At 38.3% G+C, this 17,311-nt stretch overlaps 6 protein-coding genes across 6 annotated transcripts; 5 read left to right on the forward strand and 1 right to left on the reverse strand.

Annotated features, from left to right (window-relative positions):
- The first annotated feature begins 912 nt into the window (after nucleotides 1-912).
- Nucleotides 913-2,068, forward strand: LOC6640579 (60S ribosomal protein L18a). Its single transcript, XM_002063387.3, has 2 exons — nucleotides 913-991; nucleotides 1,431-2,068. Exons 1-2 carry the CDS (start codon nucleotides 974-976, stop codon nucleotides 1,944-1,946), a joined length of 534 nt encoding a protein of 177 aa, XP_002063423.1. The 5' UTR covers nucleotides 913-973; the 3' UTR covers nucleotides 1,947-2,068.
- Nucleotides 2,069-2,337: 269 nt separating this feature from the next.
- Nucleotides 2,338-3,512, reverse strand: LOC6640578 (peptidyl-prolyl cis-trans isomerase E). The gene is made up of 4 exons (XM_002063386.4): nucleotides 3,232-3,512; nucleotides 2,780-3,172; nucleotides 2,551-2,723; nucleotides 2,338-2,493 (listed from the first exon to the last, which is right to left on the reverse strand). Exons 1-4 carry the CDS (start codon nucleotides 3,508-3,510, stop codon nucleotides 2,349-2,351), a joined length of 990 nt encoding a protein of 329 aa, XP_002063422.3. The 5' UTR covers nucleotides 3,511-3,512; the 3' UTR covers nucleotides 2,338-2,348.
- Nucleotides 3,513-3,587: 75 nt separating this feature from the next.
- LOC6640577 (eukaryotic translation initiation factor 3 subunit B) lies at nucleotides 3,588-6,094 on the forward strand. Its single transcript, XM_002063385.4, has 3 exons — nucleotides 3,588-3,775; nucleotides 3,885-5,753; nucleotides 5,821-6,094. Exons 1-3 carry the CDS (start codon nucleotides 3,661-3,663, stop codon nucleotides 5,907-5,909), a joined length of 2,073 nt encoding a protein of 690 aa, XP_002063421.1. The 5' UTR covers nucleotides 3,588-3,660; the 3' UTR covers nucleotides 5,910-6,094.
- A 57-nt stretch (nucleotides 6,095-6,151) lies between these two features.
- On the forward strand, nucleotides 6,152-10,938 carry LOC6640632 (coiled-coil and C2 domain-containing protein 2A). The gene is made up of 6 exons (XM_002063383.4): nucleotides 6,152-7,860; nucleotides 7,924-8,884; nucleotides 8,946-9,229; nucleotides 9,295-10,008; nucleotides 10,063-10,428; nucleotides 10,660-10,938. Exons 1-6 carry the CDS (start codon nucleotides 6,259-6,261, stop codon nucleotides 10,846-10,848), a joined length of 4,116 nt encoding a protein of 1,371 aa, XP_002063419.2. The 5' UTR covers nucleotides 6,152-6,258; the 3' UTR covers nucleotides 10,849-10,938.
- LOC26528810 lies at nucleotides 10,932-11,689 on the forward strand. Its single transcript, XM_015178867.3, has 2 exons — nucleotides 10,932-11,232; nucleotides 11,453-11,689. Exons 1-2 carry the CDS (start codon nucleotides 11,112-11,114, stop codon nucleotides 11,635-11,637), a joined length of 306 nt encoding a protein of 101 aa, XP_015034353.1. The 5' UTR covers nucleotides 10,932-11,111; the 3' UTR covers nucleotides 11,638-11,689.
- Nucleotides 11,690-11,970: 281 nt separating this feature from the next.
- Nucleotides 11,971-13,893, forward strand: LOC6640631 (putative ATPase N2B). The gene is made up of 3 exons (XM_002063382.4): nucleotides 11,971-12,501; nucleotides 12,564-13,430; nucleotides 13,488-13,893. The coding sequence occupies exons 1-3, from the start codon at nucleotides 12,076-12,078 to the stop codon at nucleotides 13,608-13,610; spliced, it is 1,416 nt and encodes a 471-aa protein (XP_002063418.1). The 5' UTR covers nucleotides 11,971-12,075; the 3' UTR covers nucleotides 13,611-13,893.
- The last annotated feature ends 3,418 nt before the right edge of the window (nucleotides 13,894-17,311 follow it).

A 17,311-nucleotide genomic window follows, 5' to 3' on the forward strand; every position in this document is an offset into this window, starting at 1 on the left:
GCCTACACAATAAACATATAAACGTTGCCATAGAAAAGAATCACCGGTCATTGTTTTGCCATCCCTGGCAGCGTATATATGCAAAAACAGAATATAATACAAGTAATTGAAAAATACCAAAATAAATTATACAAAATACGTAAACGGTGTGCGTCTAAAAATAAGTAGATTTACTTCAAATGACACTAAAGAGAATCACATGGGTCATAATTATGCACGTTTTGCTTCTTACCTGAGCTTCGTGGTAGTGTTGTTGTTGTAGTAGTTGTTGTTGTTTTATTGGCTGAGGTACCAGAAATCTTCCACCAAAAAGAAAACCGACCGACACAAAATTTTACGCGCGAAAATACAATGCGAACTCACACAAACAACAACCGATGTCACGGAAGCTCTATGCACAACTAACGGATTTTATATGAAGCGAACAAGAACAACACTCACGCACACACACCCCTTGCTCTTACCCCTCGCTATCGTTGGACGCAGCGACAGATAGTTATGCTTATTAAATTTTCGATTATTGCTTTTATTCCATTATATTAATATATTTGTGGGGCGCATACATATTGATTTCACACTAATATATAATTATTTGAACACAGAATATCTGCGTTTTTTCGCATTTTCTTTTTCGCGTCGAAATTCTGGATAAAAATCTGCTTCTTCTTTCTCTGTTTTTCCACGCTTGGTAGCCAAAGAAAAAGATACGGTCACTCAAAAATCGATAATTAAAAAACAAGTATTACCAAAAAACTAGAGGATTTCACACTACGCTCAGCATATTAACTAAGAATTTTATTAATTTTTAATTGATTTAAATTAGTTTTAATGAATGAATTGTTTTAATTGCAAACGCTGAAAATTATCGCCATTAACTATTATCGATAAATTTTAGTCAGCCCTGGAAGTGAGGTTCAGTGTCAATTCGATTTGACAAGTTCTTTTCACTTCCTTTTTTCACGTGCGCGTCATCATGAGAGCCAAGGGATTGGTTAGTATTGCGAAAATAATGGCTAAATTAATATAAATTTGTGCTAAAAATGCGTGCAATAGGTGCGAGAATGTCGTCGGCAACTAGGACAATGAAATAAGCGATGGAAATAGTAGAGTTTTGTGCGAAAACACGAAAATGTACATGGTTCCTGATCATGGCTAGACAATTTGGGACTATATTGCCTATAGATGTTTAAAGAAAGTTTTGAAAACTTAACTATCCTAAAAACAACTTTTGAAAGTGTACTAGAGCAACGAATTCAGCTCAGTTACATTTAGTTTTCTTTAAAGTTTGTTAAACAAAAACCTAACCTAAAAAGCGACCACCACGTTTATCAATGTGTGTGTGTGAGTCGCGTCGCAGTCCAATAGTGCCGTGTTTCTCTGTTAAATTGTTAAACCCTAAATAATCAACCGATGTTACATTCTATTTGCAGTTGAAGGAATACGAGGTCGTGGGCCGCAAGCTGCCCAGCGAGAAGGAGCCCCAGACTCCACTCTACAAGATGCGCATCTTTGCTCCTGACAACATTGTAGCCAAATCCCGTTTCTGGTACTTCTTGCGTCAACTTAAGAAGTTCAAGAAGACCACTGGTGAAATTGTCTCGATCAAACAGGTGTACGAGACATCGCCAATCAAAATCAAGAACTTCGGCATCTGGTTGCGTTATGACTCCCGTTCCGGCACCCACAACATGTACCGCGAGTACCGTGATTTGACTGTTGGTGGTGCTGTGACACAGTGCTATCGCGATATGGGTGCCCGTCATCGTGCCCGTGCCCACAGCATCCAGATCATCAAGGTCGAGGCTATTCCTGCCGCCAAGACGCGTCGTGTCCATGTCAAGCAGTTCCACGACTCCAAGATCAAGTTCCCATTGGTGCAACGTGTCCATCACAAGGGCAACAGGAAGTTGTTCTCATACAGAAAGCCAAGAACCTACTTCCAGTAAGGCGGCGAGAGAGAATCCATCCCACTGGCAACTGGTTTTATTGCCATCCGTTGGGTTTTACCTTTGACTAATTGCATCTAAGTGGTTTTTTCAATAAAAGAAAAAGAGAACGTTGAAGCGGATATTCCGTTGTCATTATTTCGCCCAAGTGATTTTGAAAATTTTGGGAAATCAAGGATATATTTTAAACAGTGATTAATTACCATGAAAATCAGTGCCAAAAACTTGAACCAATATATTTTATTTAGGTGCACTCCATTAAGAACGGCAATTAAGAATTGTGTTGAAGGATTCCCCTCACAATCCTTCCGCTTGGTTCAATCTATCTGCCCTTTGGCATTAATATTGCCAAAAAAAAAAAACTCGAGTTCAAAGTAGTCTATATATAAAATGTTTTATTTGTTATTTAAGCTCGCCACAGGCGTAAATTACAATTTTTTGGGATGGTGTGCCCGATTTAGAGCCGCATCTTTCCATTTTACGTACTACATCTGCTCCACTGATTACATGGCCGAAAACCACATGCTTATTGTCAAGCCAATCGGTTCTGCAAAAAAAAAATATGTCAAAATTATTGCAAATATTTTACTTTTTGTAGACTTACTTAGTTGTGCATATGAAGAACTGTGAACCATTTGTGTTAGAGCCAGAATTGGCCATGGATAAGGTACCAAAGCTATTGTGTTTCAGACTGAAATTCTCATCGCTGAATTTTTTGCCGTAAATGGACTTGCCACCAGTTCCATTGTTATGAGTAAAGTCACCGCCTTGGCACATCTGAAACGCAAAGGTTCTTTAATTATAAAATTGGTTAATATAAAACGAAAACTTACGAATTCTGGAATGATGCGGTGAAATGAGCAACCCTTATACCCATATCCCTGCTCATGTGTGCATAATTGTCGGAAATTTTCCGCCGTCTTGGGCACAACATCTGCACGGAGCAGCATGACAATGCGTCCTGCATCATTGCCTCCAATGCGAACATCAAAGAAAACTTGTGGGTTTCGTTTCTCTGCTTTCTCAATTACAGCAGGACCTGTTGATGGAGTTTCGACCTTTTCGCTGCCCTCAGTCTCTTCACTGTTCTCAGTTTGAAGAGTTGCACCGGCGTGCTTCTGTAACCAATCATCATCGGCCCACACCGGCTTGAAGCTATCCTCCTTCACACGTACTGGTTTTGCCAAATTGACCCGTATGGTGCGCCCACAGAGCTCCGAATCATTCTAATGTATTTTGGGTTTAATAAATGGTTCACTTGAATATTGATTCCATGTGCACCTACCATATTGTCTATCGCTGAGGCGGCATCCTCGAATTGCTCGTATTCTATGAAGGCAAATCCTCTATGTTTTTGAGATTCATAGTCTACAGGCATTTGTATGTCGGCAATATCTCCAAATGGAATAAAAGCATTGTTGAGGAGTCTCTCTGTTACTTCGTCCGCTAGGCCGCCTACATAGACGGTACGTTTGTCATTCGACATATCAAAAAAAATATATTTTGAAATCCCCACAGAAAATACAAGCAAACGTTTCACGCAATAGAGATGGTACAATTCCATTTAATTTGAAGGGAGATGACTCGTTAAAAAGTATCGATAAGTGTGCAACAGCAACCCTGACACTGTATCTTCTCCAGCTCTTTCTTTTCACAGTGTTCGCGTGTTGATGACGGAAAATTGCAAAGAAATTGGCAAGTAAATCGCTGCAAAATGGCAAAAAAGAAGAGTGAGGAGCATTCTAGCGCCGATGCGAATGACAGTGACTACCAGGAAGAGCCTAATTTCGATGATCCGCCAAATTTTGTGGATAATATCAACGATGAAGGTAAGTTCATAACGCGCTTTGCCACGACACGAGGAAATCTAACCTCAATGTTGGGTTGCGGCAAGTGAAAGGAATGCAAATGTTAATTATTCGTAATACTCCATTTCAGATTTGTTGGGCGATATGCTGGCCCAGCGCCCATCTGAGGCCGATGGTGTGGAGAGCGTTGTAGTTGTTGATAACATCCCCAAAGTAGAGCCAAGCCGCCTTGAGAAACTGAAGTCGGTGATCCTTAAGGTATTCTCGCACTGCGGCGAAATTGTGAATGTCGTCTATCCCGTAGACGATGAGGGAACTACTAAGGGTTACGCTTTCATGGAGTACAGGCATGCCTCCCAGGCAGAGGATGCTGTCAAGAAGCTGAACAACCATCGCCTGGACAAGAACCACACGTTTGCGGTGAATTTGTTCACGGATTTCCAGAAGTACGAGAATATACCGGAAAAATGGGAACCACCAACTGTGCAGCCGTTCAAGATTCAGAATGATTTGTACAACTTTATCAATGATCCGGATGCATACGACCAGTACTGTGTGGCCGCTGAGACTGCGCCAAATTGTGTCCAGGTAGGATTCTGGCAAAATACTCTGCCAGAGCCCAATGAACTGGAGACACGAGAACGCTTCACCGACACCTTTGTCAAGTGGTCGCCTTTGGGCACATATGTGGTGACATTCCACAAGCCGGGAGTAGCTATTTGGGGAGGCAGCAATTTCCAGAAAATCCAGAAATTCCCCCATACTGGTACCCAGTTTGTAGAGTTTTCACCCTGTGAGAATTATTTGGTCACCTATGGACCTACACCAACTGGTCAGAAAATTATCATTTGGGATATACGCACTGGATCCGAGAAACGATCTTTCGTAGCCGATGGCATGTCGGTGTTGTCTATGTTCCGTTGGTCGCATGATGATAAGTTTGTGGCGCGTATGGGCGAGAATTCCATACACATCTATGAGACGCCCTCGTTCTATTTGCTCGATTTGAAGTCGATTAAGATACCTGGCATTAGAGGATTCTCTTGGTCGCCCACGGACAATGTGATCGCTTACTGGGTGGAGGAGCAGAACCAAATTCCAGCCCGTGTAACACTAATGGAGATTCCCAAGAAACGCGAAATACGTAACAAGAACCTGTTCCATGTTGCTGATTGCAAACTGCATTGGCAAAAGTCTGGCGACTATCTTTGCGTCAAAGTGGACCGCTACTCCAAGCTCAAGAAGGATAAGAAGGAGTTGGACGTAAAATTCCTTGGAATGTTCTACAACTTTGAGATTTTCCATATGCGGGAAAAGGAGATTCCAGTGGATTCTGTTGAGATCCGTGAGCTTATTTTGGCGTTTGCCTGGGAACCCATTGGCAACAAGTTCTCTATTATCCATGGCGAGCTTAATTCCTCAAATGTAAGCTTCTATGAGGTCAACAAAGGCGTCAAACCAAGTTTGGTAAAACGATTGGAAAAGAAATCCTGCACGCATCTCTTCTGGTCACCACGCGGACAATTCATAGTCATGGCGAATCTTACTATGGGCACCTTTGAATTTGTAGACACCACCAACGATTATATAATCAGTGCCTCGCCCGATCATTTCCGTGCCTCGGAGGTGGAATGGGATCCCACTGGACGTTATGTCGTTACTGGCGTCTCATCGTGGAAGGTTAAAGAGGACACTGGATTCAACATGTACACCTTCCAGGGACGCATTATCAAGCGAACGATCCTTAAGAACTTTGTGCAGTTCTTGTGGCGACCACGCCCACCCACCCTTTTGTCCGAAGAGAAACAGAAGGATATTAAGAAGAACTTGAAGAAGTACTACCCAGCGTTTGAACAAAAGGATCGCCTACGTCTCACCCGGGCCTCCAAGGAATTGCTGGAGAAACGCTCCCAACTGCGCGAAACATTTATGGAATATCGCAACAAGCGTATTGCAGAGTGGAAGGATCAGAAGAGTCGTCGCGTCATGCTCAGAGGGCGTAAGTGTCTAGATGCATTGATAATTAGAATTATATGAACTGTTTATTAATTAAATTCCTTTTTCAGATGTGGACACTGATAACTTGGAGACTGAAGAAGTCGATGAAGAAATTGTTGAATTTTTAGTCAAGGAAGAAATAACTTTGCTCGAGTAGACGACCCCCAGGAACACATACATTAAAATTTAAAGTGTTTGAAGGGCGTCCACCACCCTGGCCTCCTCCTCCTGCTCACTAGGACCAGGGTCTCTTCAATATCTGCGTGTTTTCTAAATTAGCATACAATATAGACCAACATCTTAAGACCTAAAGTAAAAATAACAAATTTTCACTCTTTTTAATTCATAAATTCAACAATTTCTAATATGCATAAAAATAGATTTGCAATGTATTTGTATGTAAACAGCAAAAAGAAAACGAAAAACAAAACAAAACAGTGATATTTTAGTTCAAAAAGCGATTAAATTCACCGATAACCGATGTTAGGCAACCCTACATTACGCTCATGGGATCGTTGCTACTGGCAACCCTGGTCAAAAAGTCAAAACAAAACGGTTTTGAATTTAATTTGTGTATTCAAGTTGCCTTCAACAGAAAAATGGATAAAAAGAAAAATAGGAAAATTCAGACCTCGCGACGTTATCGAAGGACTGAGCAAGAGGTCCAAGCATTGTTGAGAGACACACAGAGTCTGAGTGGAGGAGAAGAGATGTCCAATGAATTAAGAAGCTTACAGTTCTTCCATGGCCAAACCACGGACAATGAAAAAGGTAGTGGGCGTGTAGAGGAGGAGGAATTGGAGCACGTTCCTGAATCAGATGCTGAAAGTGAAGAGGATTCTGGTGGCGATCTAGCCAGCAATAGTAAATATAGTGGATCACCCAGCCGGCACACATTCATACAAATTGATTTTAACGATCCACCGCTGGTTTGGCCAAAGCTGGTGAAGCAAGAGCATTACTATGATTATAGTCTTCTATATAAACCCAGTAGTGTGCTGAACTTTCAGTTAAATATGAGTGACCAACATGCAACAACAAAAGGTCTAACGGGTTTTCAAAAACGTCTAATAAATCGCTTTCAAGAGCAGTCCAAAAAAAACGGCAGTAGGTTGAGCCCAGATTTGTTGGCCCAACTTGCTGATGCCAACTCCGCGGAGTTTGTAATTGATCACACACTTTATCGGAGTTATTGTAAAAAAGAATTTTCAAGTATTTTCTTTACGCCACTTCCAATGGATCAGGTTCAGGGCTTACCCATTCGTCGTTTCTTTAAACTAACATTCAGGCATTTGAGGTTCACCTGTCACCCACATTTTCTGGACGAGCATTATTTGGCCCAGCAGTTGGAGGATCTCTTCGATCTTTATGCACAACAGCAGAAGCAACAAATTCGCCAAAAATTACGCCAAGAGTTAGAACTAGCACGACAAGTAGCTGCAAAGTTACTTCAAAATGCTCGAGAGGCTCAATCCAGTGAAATCAAGCGACAGCTTCGTCTTATCCAGCAGCTGAGAGAACGTTACTATGCCGAGTCCAGTTCGCAGCGTAAACTACTCAAACGCCTACTCAAAAATTGGGCTAAGTTGAAGGAACTCCGTCGACAACAGAAATTTCAGTGCACTCGCTTTCAATTAAGCCTGCGGGTGAGTAAGCCCCAGGATCTGGTCACTTGTTATGCCACATGGAAGCAGAATTTTGAGACTGATTTGGCAGAAGTCTATCGGGAGCATTTGGAGTTGTTTTACTGCCGCCGTCGGCTCTGGAGCGAGGACAATCCCTCCGGCTCTCAATCACAATTAAAGCCACCCCGCAAGCCTAATTTCGATAAAATTATGGCCAATTTAAAAAGGGAATACGAATGTGCCTTTAATGACCCGGAGGAACCGCATATCGATATTATACGGCTTTATGCCGATGAATCTCAGATGCGGATTTCACTGCCAGGCGATGTCAAGTCCCGAAATTATTTTATGAAACTTTACCTAGATGGACAATATGTGGGTCATACTAAAAGCTATCGCCTTGAGCCGGATCTGCATTTATATATGAATGAATGCATTGGAGTGTTACTAGAGCGAACGTTACCAGAGGAATTAAACATCTGGGTAAGCAAATAAGCTAAGAACTTTAAAACATTTATCTTCTCTATTCCTTGTTATTCATTTCAGCTCTATGAAAAATCTACTTTAACCCCTCAAAGTCGTCGTGTTGCCCTGATGAGTACCACCCTCGAGTTGAGTTCCAAATGCAATGCAGACATAATCCATAAAAAATTAACCTTCAAGGAGACATCCTCTACATCTGGGGATTTATTTGTACACTACGAATATCGTTCAGCCCAAGCGATTAATTCGTTTGGTCAATTGGATGACATAAGAAAACTGCCAGCTGCTCTGCAACGCAAACTAATGGCCAATAGTCTTCCAAGTCTCAAAGAACTATCCCAATCGGATACTCAGACTGCTCCCCGACCACCTTTTCGTGGCAAATCGAAGAAGAAAACTTTGTCTTCGGCATTGTCCTTGATTTTTGCCGAACAGCAGTTACAATTCTGTAGCATGGCGACTTTATTGGGGAATCGTCGTTTTCAAATTCTTCATTCGCGTCACCAGCAAAGGAACTTCCACACAAAGCAGTTGCGATTCGTACCATCCTTTGAGCATGAGATGACAGAGCTAGATTTAATACCAACCGATGGCACGTCCGAGCCAGCACTTTTGGAGCCGGGATACTGTTGGAATCCAATCGATCTACACAAGCATCGCGGACGTAAATTCTTACAGTTGCTCTATGAGGTAATTAGGAGTCAATCGGCCAGAAGAGCTAGGGCAATGGAGACTCCGCTGCCTCTTTTGCTACTGGCCAACGGAGAGGTGAATCATTCAACAGGCTGGACAGGTCTATGGCGTGCACTTTTATCTTGGTTTACTGCTGGCGGTGAAAAAGGCATAACACGAGAACCCGCAAATTGGCAGCCAGCAGCAACTCCAAATGAATATCAGCAATTCACCATATCGCTGCATGTGGTAAGAGCGAGCGGAGTGCCGGTGCGTAGTCGCCATATTTTGAATGTGGAACGTCTGCCAACCGGTGGAGGGGACATTAGTGCCAATTTATTTGTTACTCAGAGTGAGTGGGCAAAGAAAAGTGGAAAAGTCACTTTTATTAAGTCATAATTTTCTTGTTTCAGCTCTGATGTATTCGAATGTACGTCCATTTATAACCCTAAGCTACGGACAACGTTTGAGTCGTAGTCGTACTGCCGAGGGCAGTAATCCAACATGGAATGAGCAGCTTCAGCTGCAGCTTAATGGTCATGTGAGTGATTTACGGGAAGATATTAAGATTAGTCTCTTCGATGAACTTGTCGAGCAGCAATTTACTGATGAGGCCTCGGATCTTTATCAGCGAGTGCAATGCAACTGGCTTGGAGAATACCGAGTGCCAATCAATTGTCTGCTAGCCACTGGGAAGGTAAGAACTTGTCAAATGTTTGTTGATGTCATTGCTTTCATTATTATAAGTTTGTTTTTTGATAGTTTGAAGGTTGCATTGAGATGACGATGCCAAAAATTCTGGTAGGCTATAAACGCCCGCTTATTGATTCGGTGACCAACATTGCATCAGATCAATATCCTGAATTCAAGGAGTCAGTACATCTTTGGTTCTATCTCAGCATTGAACCAAATGGTTGCGATCTAGCACCCATGCAAGTGAATGCCTTGGCCTGCGCAGAGCTTCCAGAATTGCAGAGCTTCCTTCAGGAGCGCCGCCTAGATGTGCAACAAATGCTGCCGCAACCGCAACGCTACGTGGATCCGTTAATTTGCACGGCTCAGGGCAAACGAGTGTGCCTTACCCGCCTTCTCGAGCCAGTGCCTCTGCCACCTTCCTTGAATTTAAGTGTAGAAAGTTGTGCACGTTTTGTGTCATTGCTTTCGCACTTCCGTCCGTATGATGGTTGCCAACGTTTTCAGGGAGTATGGCTGGACAATCAATCATTGCTAGACAGTACTTGGTGTTCCCCCAAGGACTTGGGGGTTTTATTATGCAATTATATGCTATCCTTGGGGCTGCAGTGCTGGCTTCTCCTCGGTGTGGCCTGTCCATATGGCGAATGCTCGTTTGTTCTCTTCCGGCAACCAGATACGGCTGATCTATTGCTACTGGCCCCAGCTACAGGCAAACGCTATCAACTCTATGACGTCTATTGTCCTTTAATGCGGGTTTATTGCTTGGTTAGCCAACAGAATGTAAGCAAATTTGAACATTATATATACACATTTATAAACATTTCATTTATACAGATCTATTTCAACATTCAAACTGAGATGCGTGTAAGCATGACCAATTTCAATCCCCACGATAGTTCTTGTTGGCTTCCACTTTTTAATAGGAGACAGCCAACGGCCCCACAGGCTGGAATTCAGAAACTTGACTATGTTTACAAAAAGACCTATGATCTGAGCCAACTACAGAAACGTATTGAAAGGAAGATTATGAAAAAGATCAGTGCCTGGCGAGCGACCAGAAAAACAATCTGGAATCGTGCCTTCCAACCCCATTTACAGAAAATCCTACGTGAACTTGAAAATCTCTCTAATTTCTCAACTAGCCGTTACGATGAACCAGCCTATAGTGAGGAGCTAGAGCGCGAATATCCCAATTTTAGGGTAAGTTAATTTATTATATTGGGGTTGCTTACAAATATTCTCACCCAATATATCACAAATTGACATGACTAGATTATAAGCACTAATTAAAAAACGAACTCTTGTATTTTGTAAACAACTTTTTAAATTTACAATATCATATCGCTTTCGGTTTGGGGGCTCAAACGTCATAGACTTTCCTTCTTTTAGAAATATTACCATTGACTATCTTTTATTTCTTTTTAACTTCAGCTTTACGGATTTACCCTTAACTTTTCCTATACAAATTTGGCGGCAATTACGGAGCGTATACGTACAACTTGCATACACTATAACAACAACACGGTGGAGTTCTGTGTGGCTGTGCATATCAATGCCTATGCCAATGATGTACTTTCTGTCTGGCTGTTTCTTTTGTCAATAGTGCCTCTAGTCGAGTAATCCAACTAGTGAAATCAAACCAAATGAACTGATTACTATCGCTTTTATGGAACAAAAAGAAAAAAAAAGAAGAGATAATTTGACTTAAAATAATGTTTGTTTTGTTGATAAGGCACAGGTTGGGCCGGGTCAGACCATTGGGTTAGTTCTTTTGGTAGTTGCGGGTGCACAGTCACCCCATTCCGTTAGTTCTTTCAGCACAATCGAACCATACAGACAGATATTATTGATCGGCGTTTGGTGCTATTTTTTTTAGTTCAGTTATGTACGCCATTTTAGTAGAGAAGTTTTCAAAATTAAAAAAAAATGTCAAATGGCTCTTTAATCTTTACGAGTTGAATACACAGATTGCTATTTGTGAGCCATGGGAGAAAGTCTTTTGCCGTAAGTTATAAGTGACAGTGTTCCCCAAGATTAGATTTATATATGTATGTACATATATAAATATATTTGTGTCTTACATTGTCTATACTCATCGATATCTTATCATGCCGGCCATTCTTAGTCACAGTTAGTCAGACGTTGCACCTTGTCCTTATTCACAGTGAAAATACTGTAAATACACCAAATCATAAAAATTGTAACGGAATTTATGTACTTTCAGATACTCTTTTTGCCAGCTGCCTTTCCCTGCTTCTCTATGCCACATTTGCAGTTCTTCCCGGTTACTGTCTTGTGCTGATGACGCTCTTGTGGCCTACCTCATCCAATATTATTATAGATAATAATCAATCAAATATCAATACCAATACATGTAGTTTAAGTTTACAGACACTTTGTCCAACTTAATTTTAGTTCTGCTTGATTGAGCTTATCAATTTTAATAAATTAGTTAAAATGACGTTATTGGTAAACGTTGATAATTAGAAAAGATCAAATTTCACAATGTTAGTACGAAGGAACCAACGTGAAATGGATTTAATTCCGAATAATTTTATATACATATGATTTAATTAATTTTTGGAATTCTATTATTCCAAAAGATTTTCATAATTAACTATTGATATTTTGAAATCAAATATCAAATTTGAAATACGTTAAGATGTCTGGTCACATCATTTACACAAAGTGACCGTTCTGTGGGCCTTTGTAAATATAGAGGGCGACAGTGAGCTAAAAGCATTCTGTTTTTTTTTTTTACATAATAGTTGTTAAGTTCAAGTTGATGGCAATAGCCATTATTTATTGGGTAATAGTGAGGAAGGGCAGATCTGTGAAGGTCCAACGATGCTGAATTGTCATCTCTTGGTGGCTCTGCGATGCTCCACGCGGCGGGGAAAGGTGCTGTTTGAAGAACTTTCGGCTAGTCCAATTACAACCAGCCTTCGATATCGTCATTTAAGTCCTCTGGCTGAGTACGAGAAACGCGTAAGTGCTGGCCAGCTTCAGACGGATCCCAAACAGAAGGAAACCATGAAGCAATTGGATGCGCTTTATAAACGTATCAAAGGCTATAGACCAACTACTCAAGAGCCAGGAAGTGGTGCAGGAGGATTCTTTAAGTCTCTTTTTGGTAGCAGAAAAGAGGAAGATGACGATGTGGCGGATGACTTAAATGCAGGTAGCCATGCTCCCCAGGGTCTATACATCTATGGCAGTGTTGGTGTGGGCAAGACCACATTAATGGATTTATTCTATGACTGCTGCACTGATGTAAGTCTAATGTTCGTTTGACTGAATTGAGATAAACATTAACAAAGAAATGTTAATAATAGATTGATCGGAAGCAACGTGTTCATTTTACTGCATTCATGACGAGTGTCCATTCCCGCATCCATGAGGCCAAGGAGCGCCAAGGACCCATCGATCGGGCTTTTAACTCAGAGAAACCTGCCCCATTTGATCCCACAAGACCTGTGGCGGATATTATAGCCCGCGAGTCTTGGCTCATCTGTTTTGATGAATTCCAAGTAACTGACATAGCAGATGCCATGGTTTTAAAGCGTCTCTTTACTCATCTATTTCGCCGGGGGATTGTTATAGTAGCCACCAGCAATCGTCATGCAGAGGATCTGTATAAAAATGGTTTGCAGCGTGTCAACTTTCTGCCCTTTATTGCCCTGCTGCAGCGCCGTTGCGAGCTAGTCAGATTGGATTCGATTGACTATCGTCGCATCGCCCAATCGGGGGACACAAACTATTTTGTCAAGGGCAAAACGGACGCTGAGGGCAGTATGAATCGCATGTTTAAGATATTGTGTGCGGAGGAAAATGATATTATACGGCCACGCACAATTACCCACTTTGGACGGGATTTGACGTTTCAAAGGACTTGCGGACAGGTACTCGATAGCAGTTTTGACGAGCTCTGTGATAGGCCGTTGGCAGGTAGCGATTACCTGCAAATTTCACAATTTTTTCACACCGTCCTTATCCGAGATGTACCACAGTTGAATCTAAATATCAAATCACAGATTCGTCGATTTATTACTCTTATTGACACTCTGTATGATAACCGAGTGCGTGTCGTAATATCGGCTGATAAGCCCTTGGATGAACTATTTGACTTTACCGACTCTTCTACAAACATTTCCGATACGGATCGTGTTCTTATGGATGATCTAAAAATTAAGCACGGATCGGTGAGTTTGTGTAAGATTAAATTTGCCCTTAATTATTATCGTTGTACTTATATCTAGCATGCCTCTAAATCGAGTGTATTTACCGGCGAGGAAGAACTATTTGCCTTTGAACGAACCATATCCAGATTATACGAAATGCAGAAACGCGAATATTGGGAGCAATGGGCAAAACATCGATGAGATCAGCAGCCTTTTATGGACCTGAGCAACAGCAATAATATAGTTTAATTAGCATAAATAACAAAATTTCTCGCTACCTCGTGTCGTAGTCAAAAGAATGGTAATTCTTAAATTCAAAAATTTCCTATACTAATTGTTATCTATGGAATTAAGAATCGATGAAATGATATTTGTGTGGCTTAGCCAAAAACTTTTTATTTATCATCAATGTATAGAATTGCTAAGATACTTAAGTATTTTCGGTGTATTTTAACTGAAAAGTATTAAAAATGGCTCAACATGATATTTTCCGAATTTTGGAAATGAGAAAAAAACTTTTAACCATCTTTCATTTAATGTTTGACTATTTATTAATGTTAGCCTTCAGCCCATGCTTGTCTAATGTGCATAGTTTGTTTCCAAAGCTTTCTCGGCTGTTCATGCTGCCTAATACCTACATTTCGGCGACTCTAATATACCATGTCACACAACATGTCACAACAATACTATATCAAAATTTAAACAGAACATAAATTAAATAAAATTTATTTGTTATTCTAAACTATTTTCATAAATTCAAAAAAGAGTTCTGCTCAACACTATTCATTTATTATTTTGAAAGAGGATTGTCACTTAGTTTTCAAAGGAACCTATCTAATATTCTAAAATTCTGCAATATATATAATTCTAAAAATGAATAGTAAAGTATTACTACAAGTGGTTGCCATCAAAAGTTAGGGGATTATTTCAAATATTGACAAAATTACTAATAATTTGTTTTATAAGAATTCTTAAGTACAAAGTTATCTACCCCCAATCCAGATAATATATTTTTAAACTGAAATACAACAGCATATATCACATTTCAAATTGAAGATATCCGGCTTGGTTATATATTCATAATTGTTTAAACGATAATCCCAAATAGCTAATAGAGAATTGTTTAAAATGCAATTCAAGAATATTTTTATTGATCGTTATTTTTAATTTAAGTTGTATTTTGGTATTAAATTTTCGTTTTCCATTTAGCGCTTCACATTATTTGTTATTGGTTTCTTTTTTGCAAGAGAACATTTATATTTGTCATAATTTGTTATGTATTTTACCAATATCTACTAGGGAGTTGCAAATATATTTTACAATAACAATAAAAAGTACAATTGATACGATAGATAATTGATAGATAGATAAATATATACATATAATTATGTATATATGTATATGTATAATGTAACAAAAGGCTTAGGCCAATAAAGCAATAAAGTGTAAATTTTTGTAGTTTTAGTCGATTAAATTTCTTGATGAATAGATTTTCAAGGAAGGGAATCAAAGGGAGGGACAATTGGGTTTTGATATTGTAGTATTTATTTGGAAATTTTGTTTGAAACCACTGCAGCGTGCGTGCACGAAATATTGGAGTAAGTTGAAGATGATATACATATTTTAATGTTTTCTGATTTATTCATAAGAAATCATAAGAACGGCCTGAATGGACAGAATGGAAATGGTAATGGGTTTTTGGGTATGTGACCTGGTGGTAGGGGTCTATTATAATCCATGGTGTTGCGCTCTTTTACTCGTTGCCACTCAATTTAAATTGAATTTCTCCTAACTACAGCGTGCATTTTGTCCAAGGAATCAGATATTCCCGATTGCTAGACAGTTGAGCTTATATACATAAGTATTATGTAGCTAAACTATTTCTAGACATATTCATTTATGATCTCTTCTTTTATTTAATTTTGGTTTTCTTTCTTTCCCTCGTTCTATGTATATGTATATATGTAATAGCGCACACACATGGAAAGTTAATTTGGTTGAAAGTTCGCCGGCTGCATCGGTCTTTTATGTGTAAATGTCATTACCATTATTTCATATACATATATATAGATATATTTATATATATATATTATATATGTATATATATACTTATATAAAAAAGAGTAAAAAGACGCGCAGACATTTAAAAAGCTGGCGCAAAAACTTAATTGTACGCTTAGAGTTAACTATATAATTTTATTTTCCATTTGTAACATTTGGTTTTGTCTTTAATTTTTGTGTATGCCCAATATAATATTTTATTGCATATATGTATATGTATGCTGTTTATATCATACGATTCATGTTGTAGATTTTTAGTAGAAAATTGGAAGAGAAAAAGTCGTTATGCATAATTAATAATCATTACATATACAGGGATTTGCTCTCAACTCCGATTCCGTAATTTTTACTTTCAAACAAAACTATTAACATTGAACAATTGCAGAAGATATTAAATTAATCCAGATAGCACGATATTTTTCAGATCAGACACTCAACTCATTGAAAAGTAAAGAAAACCAGTTTAATTTCGAATAAAATAAACTATATCAAAATTATTTTAAATTTTACAATTAATGAAAAAAAATATCAAATTTAAAATGAAAATTTCTTTAATTTTTAAACAAATTACGAATCAGAGTTGATCACTCTCCCAATAATATTAATTTGTTTTACACATTTATTTATATTTTGTTGTTATTTTGTTATGTTTTGGTGTCTCCTTGTTATTTCTCTAGGAAAAGAGATAGAGAACTGATTTAGATAGTTGAAAGGAAAAGTGAGTTAAATATGAACTCAATATCGGGTGCTTAGAATATCTCTGTATATGTATATATAGATAAGTATGCATGTAGTCAAGTGACATTTTCAAAAGTTTGGAAAAAAAGTATTTTGCATCATTTCGTTTATTTTGCTTTATAAAGTTATATAATTAAAAAGTTTAGGTTTAACTTTGAGACTTTGCACAGCATTTAATGTATTATACATTACTTATGTTTTTGTTTTCTTTTTTTTCTTCTCGTTTTATAAATATATATATATTTATATATATGTCATTCATATTTCTTATAAAAAAAAATTTTTAGTAAAAATTGATTTATACAAAGGAAGAAAATATATGCGATTATAGTCAACTTACTAAGTGGGATATTTTTAAAAAGCCATTTTGGAAAAGCAAAAAACAAAAAAAGAAAACTGAACTAGCAAACAGAAACAACATATACAACACATTCTACGATTTTCAGATTTTTTTTTTGACTGGATTTGTTTTTGGGTTCGGATCTGCTACAGTGGAGCGTATAATGAATCAGTCTTTGCATGTCACAGTTAATAAGAGAAAAATATAAAAATTAATGAATAAACTTTTCTTTCTTAAAAACAAATTGTAAGACAATATAAATTGAAGACAGACCTTAAAATAGAGGATGGCGGGAATTATACGGAAGCAGTTTCGGGCATACAAATTGTACAAAAACTAACTATATACTATAGATCATATATCAAAGTTTATAGAAGTAGAACTTCAAATTACAATAAAACAAGTTAACAAGCTATAAATGTAATTGTTTAGTAATAGATTTTAGCTAGGCTCAGTATCATTTTTGTTCTTTCTTTTTTTGGTTTTAGCTTAGCCAAGTGTTTTGAATTACAGAAAAGAGTTTTTGTAACTCCATATATAGTTATATATATATATAGTACATATATATGAAGTTTTATGTATATGTATGCAAGTAAGAATGTTTTGTTTTTGGTTTTGTTTCAATTGTATAAATATGTATGTTTATGGTTATAATTTTTACTCGTAATTGGTGCGTTTGTTTTTTTAAATGTACACAAAAGTATTTAAAGAGTAACGAATAAAAATCTTACAATCTCGGGGGAAAAAATGTATAATTAGAGTT

Source organism: Drosophila willistoni (genome assembly GCF_018902025.1).
Source record: "Drosophila willistoni isolate 14030-0811.24 chromosome 2L unlocalized genomic scaffold, UCI_dwil_1.1 Seg196, whole genome shotgun sequence".
Classification (NCBI taxonomy): domain Eukaryota; kingdom Metazoa; phylum Arthropoda; class Insecta; order Diptera; family Drosophilidae; genus Drosophila; species Drosophila willistoni.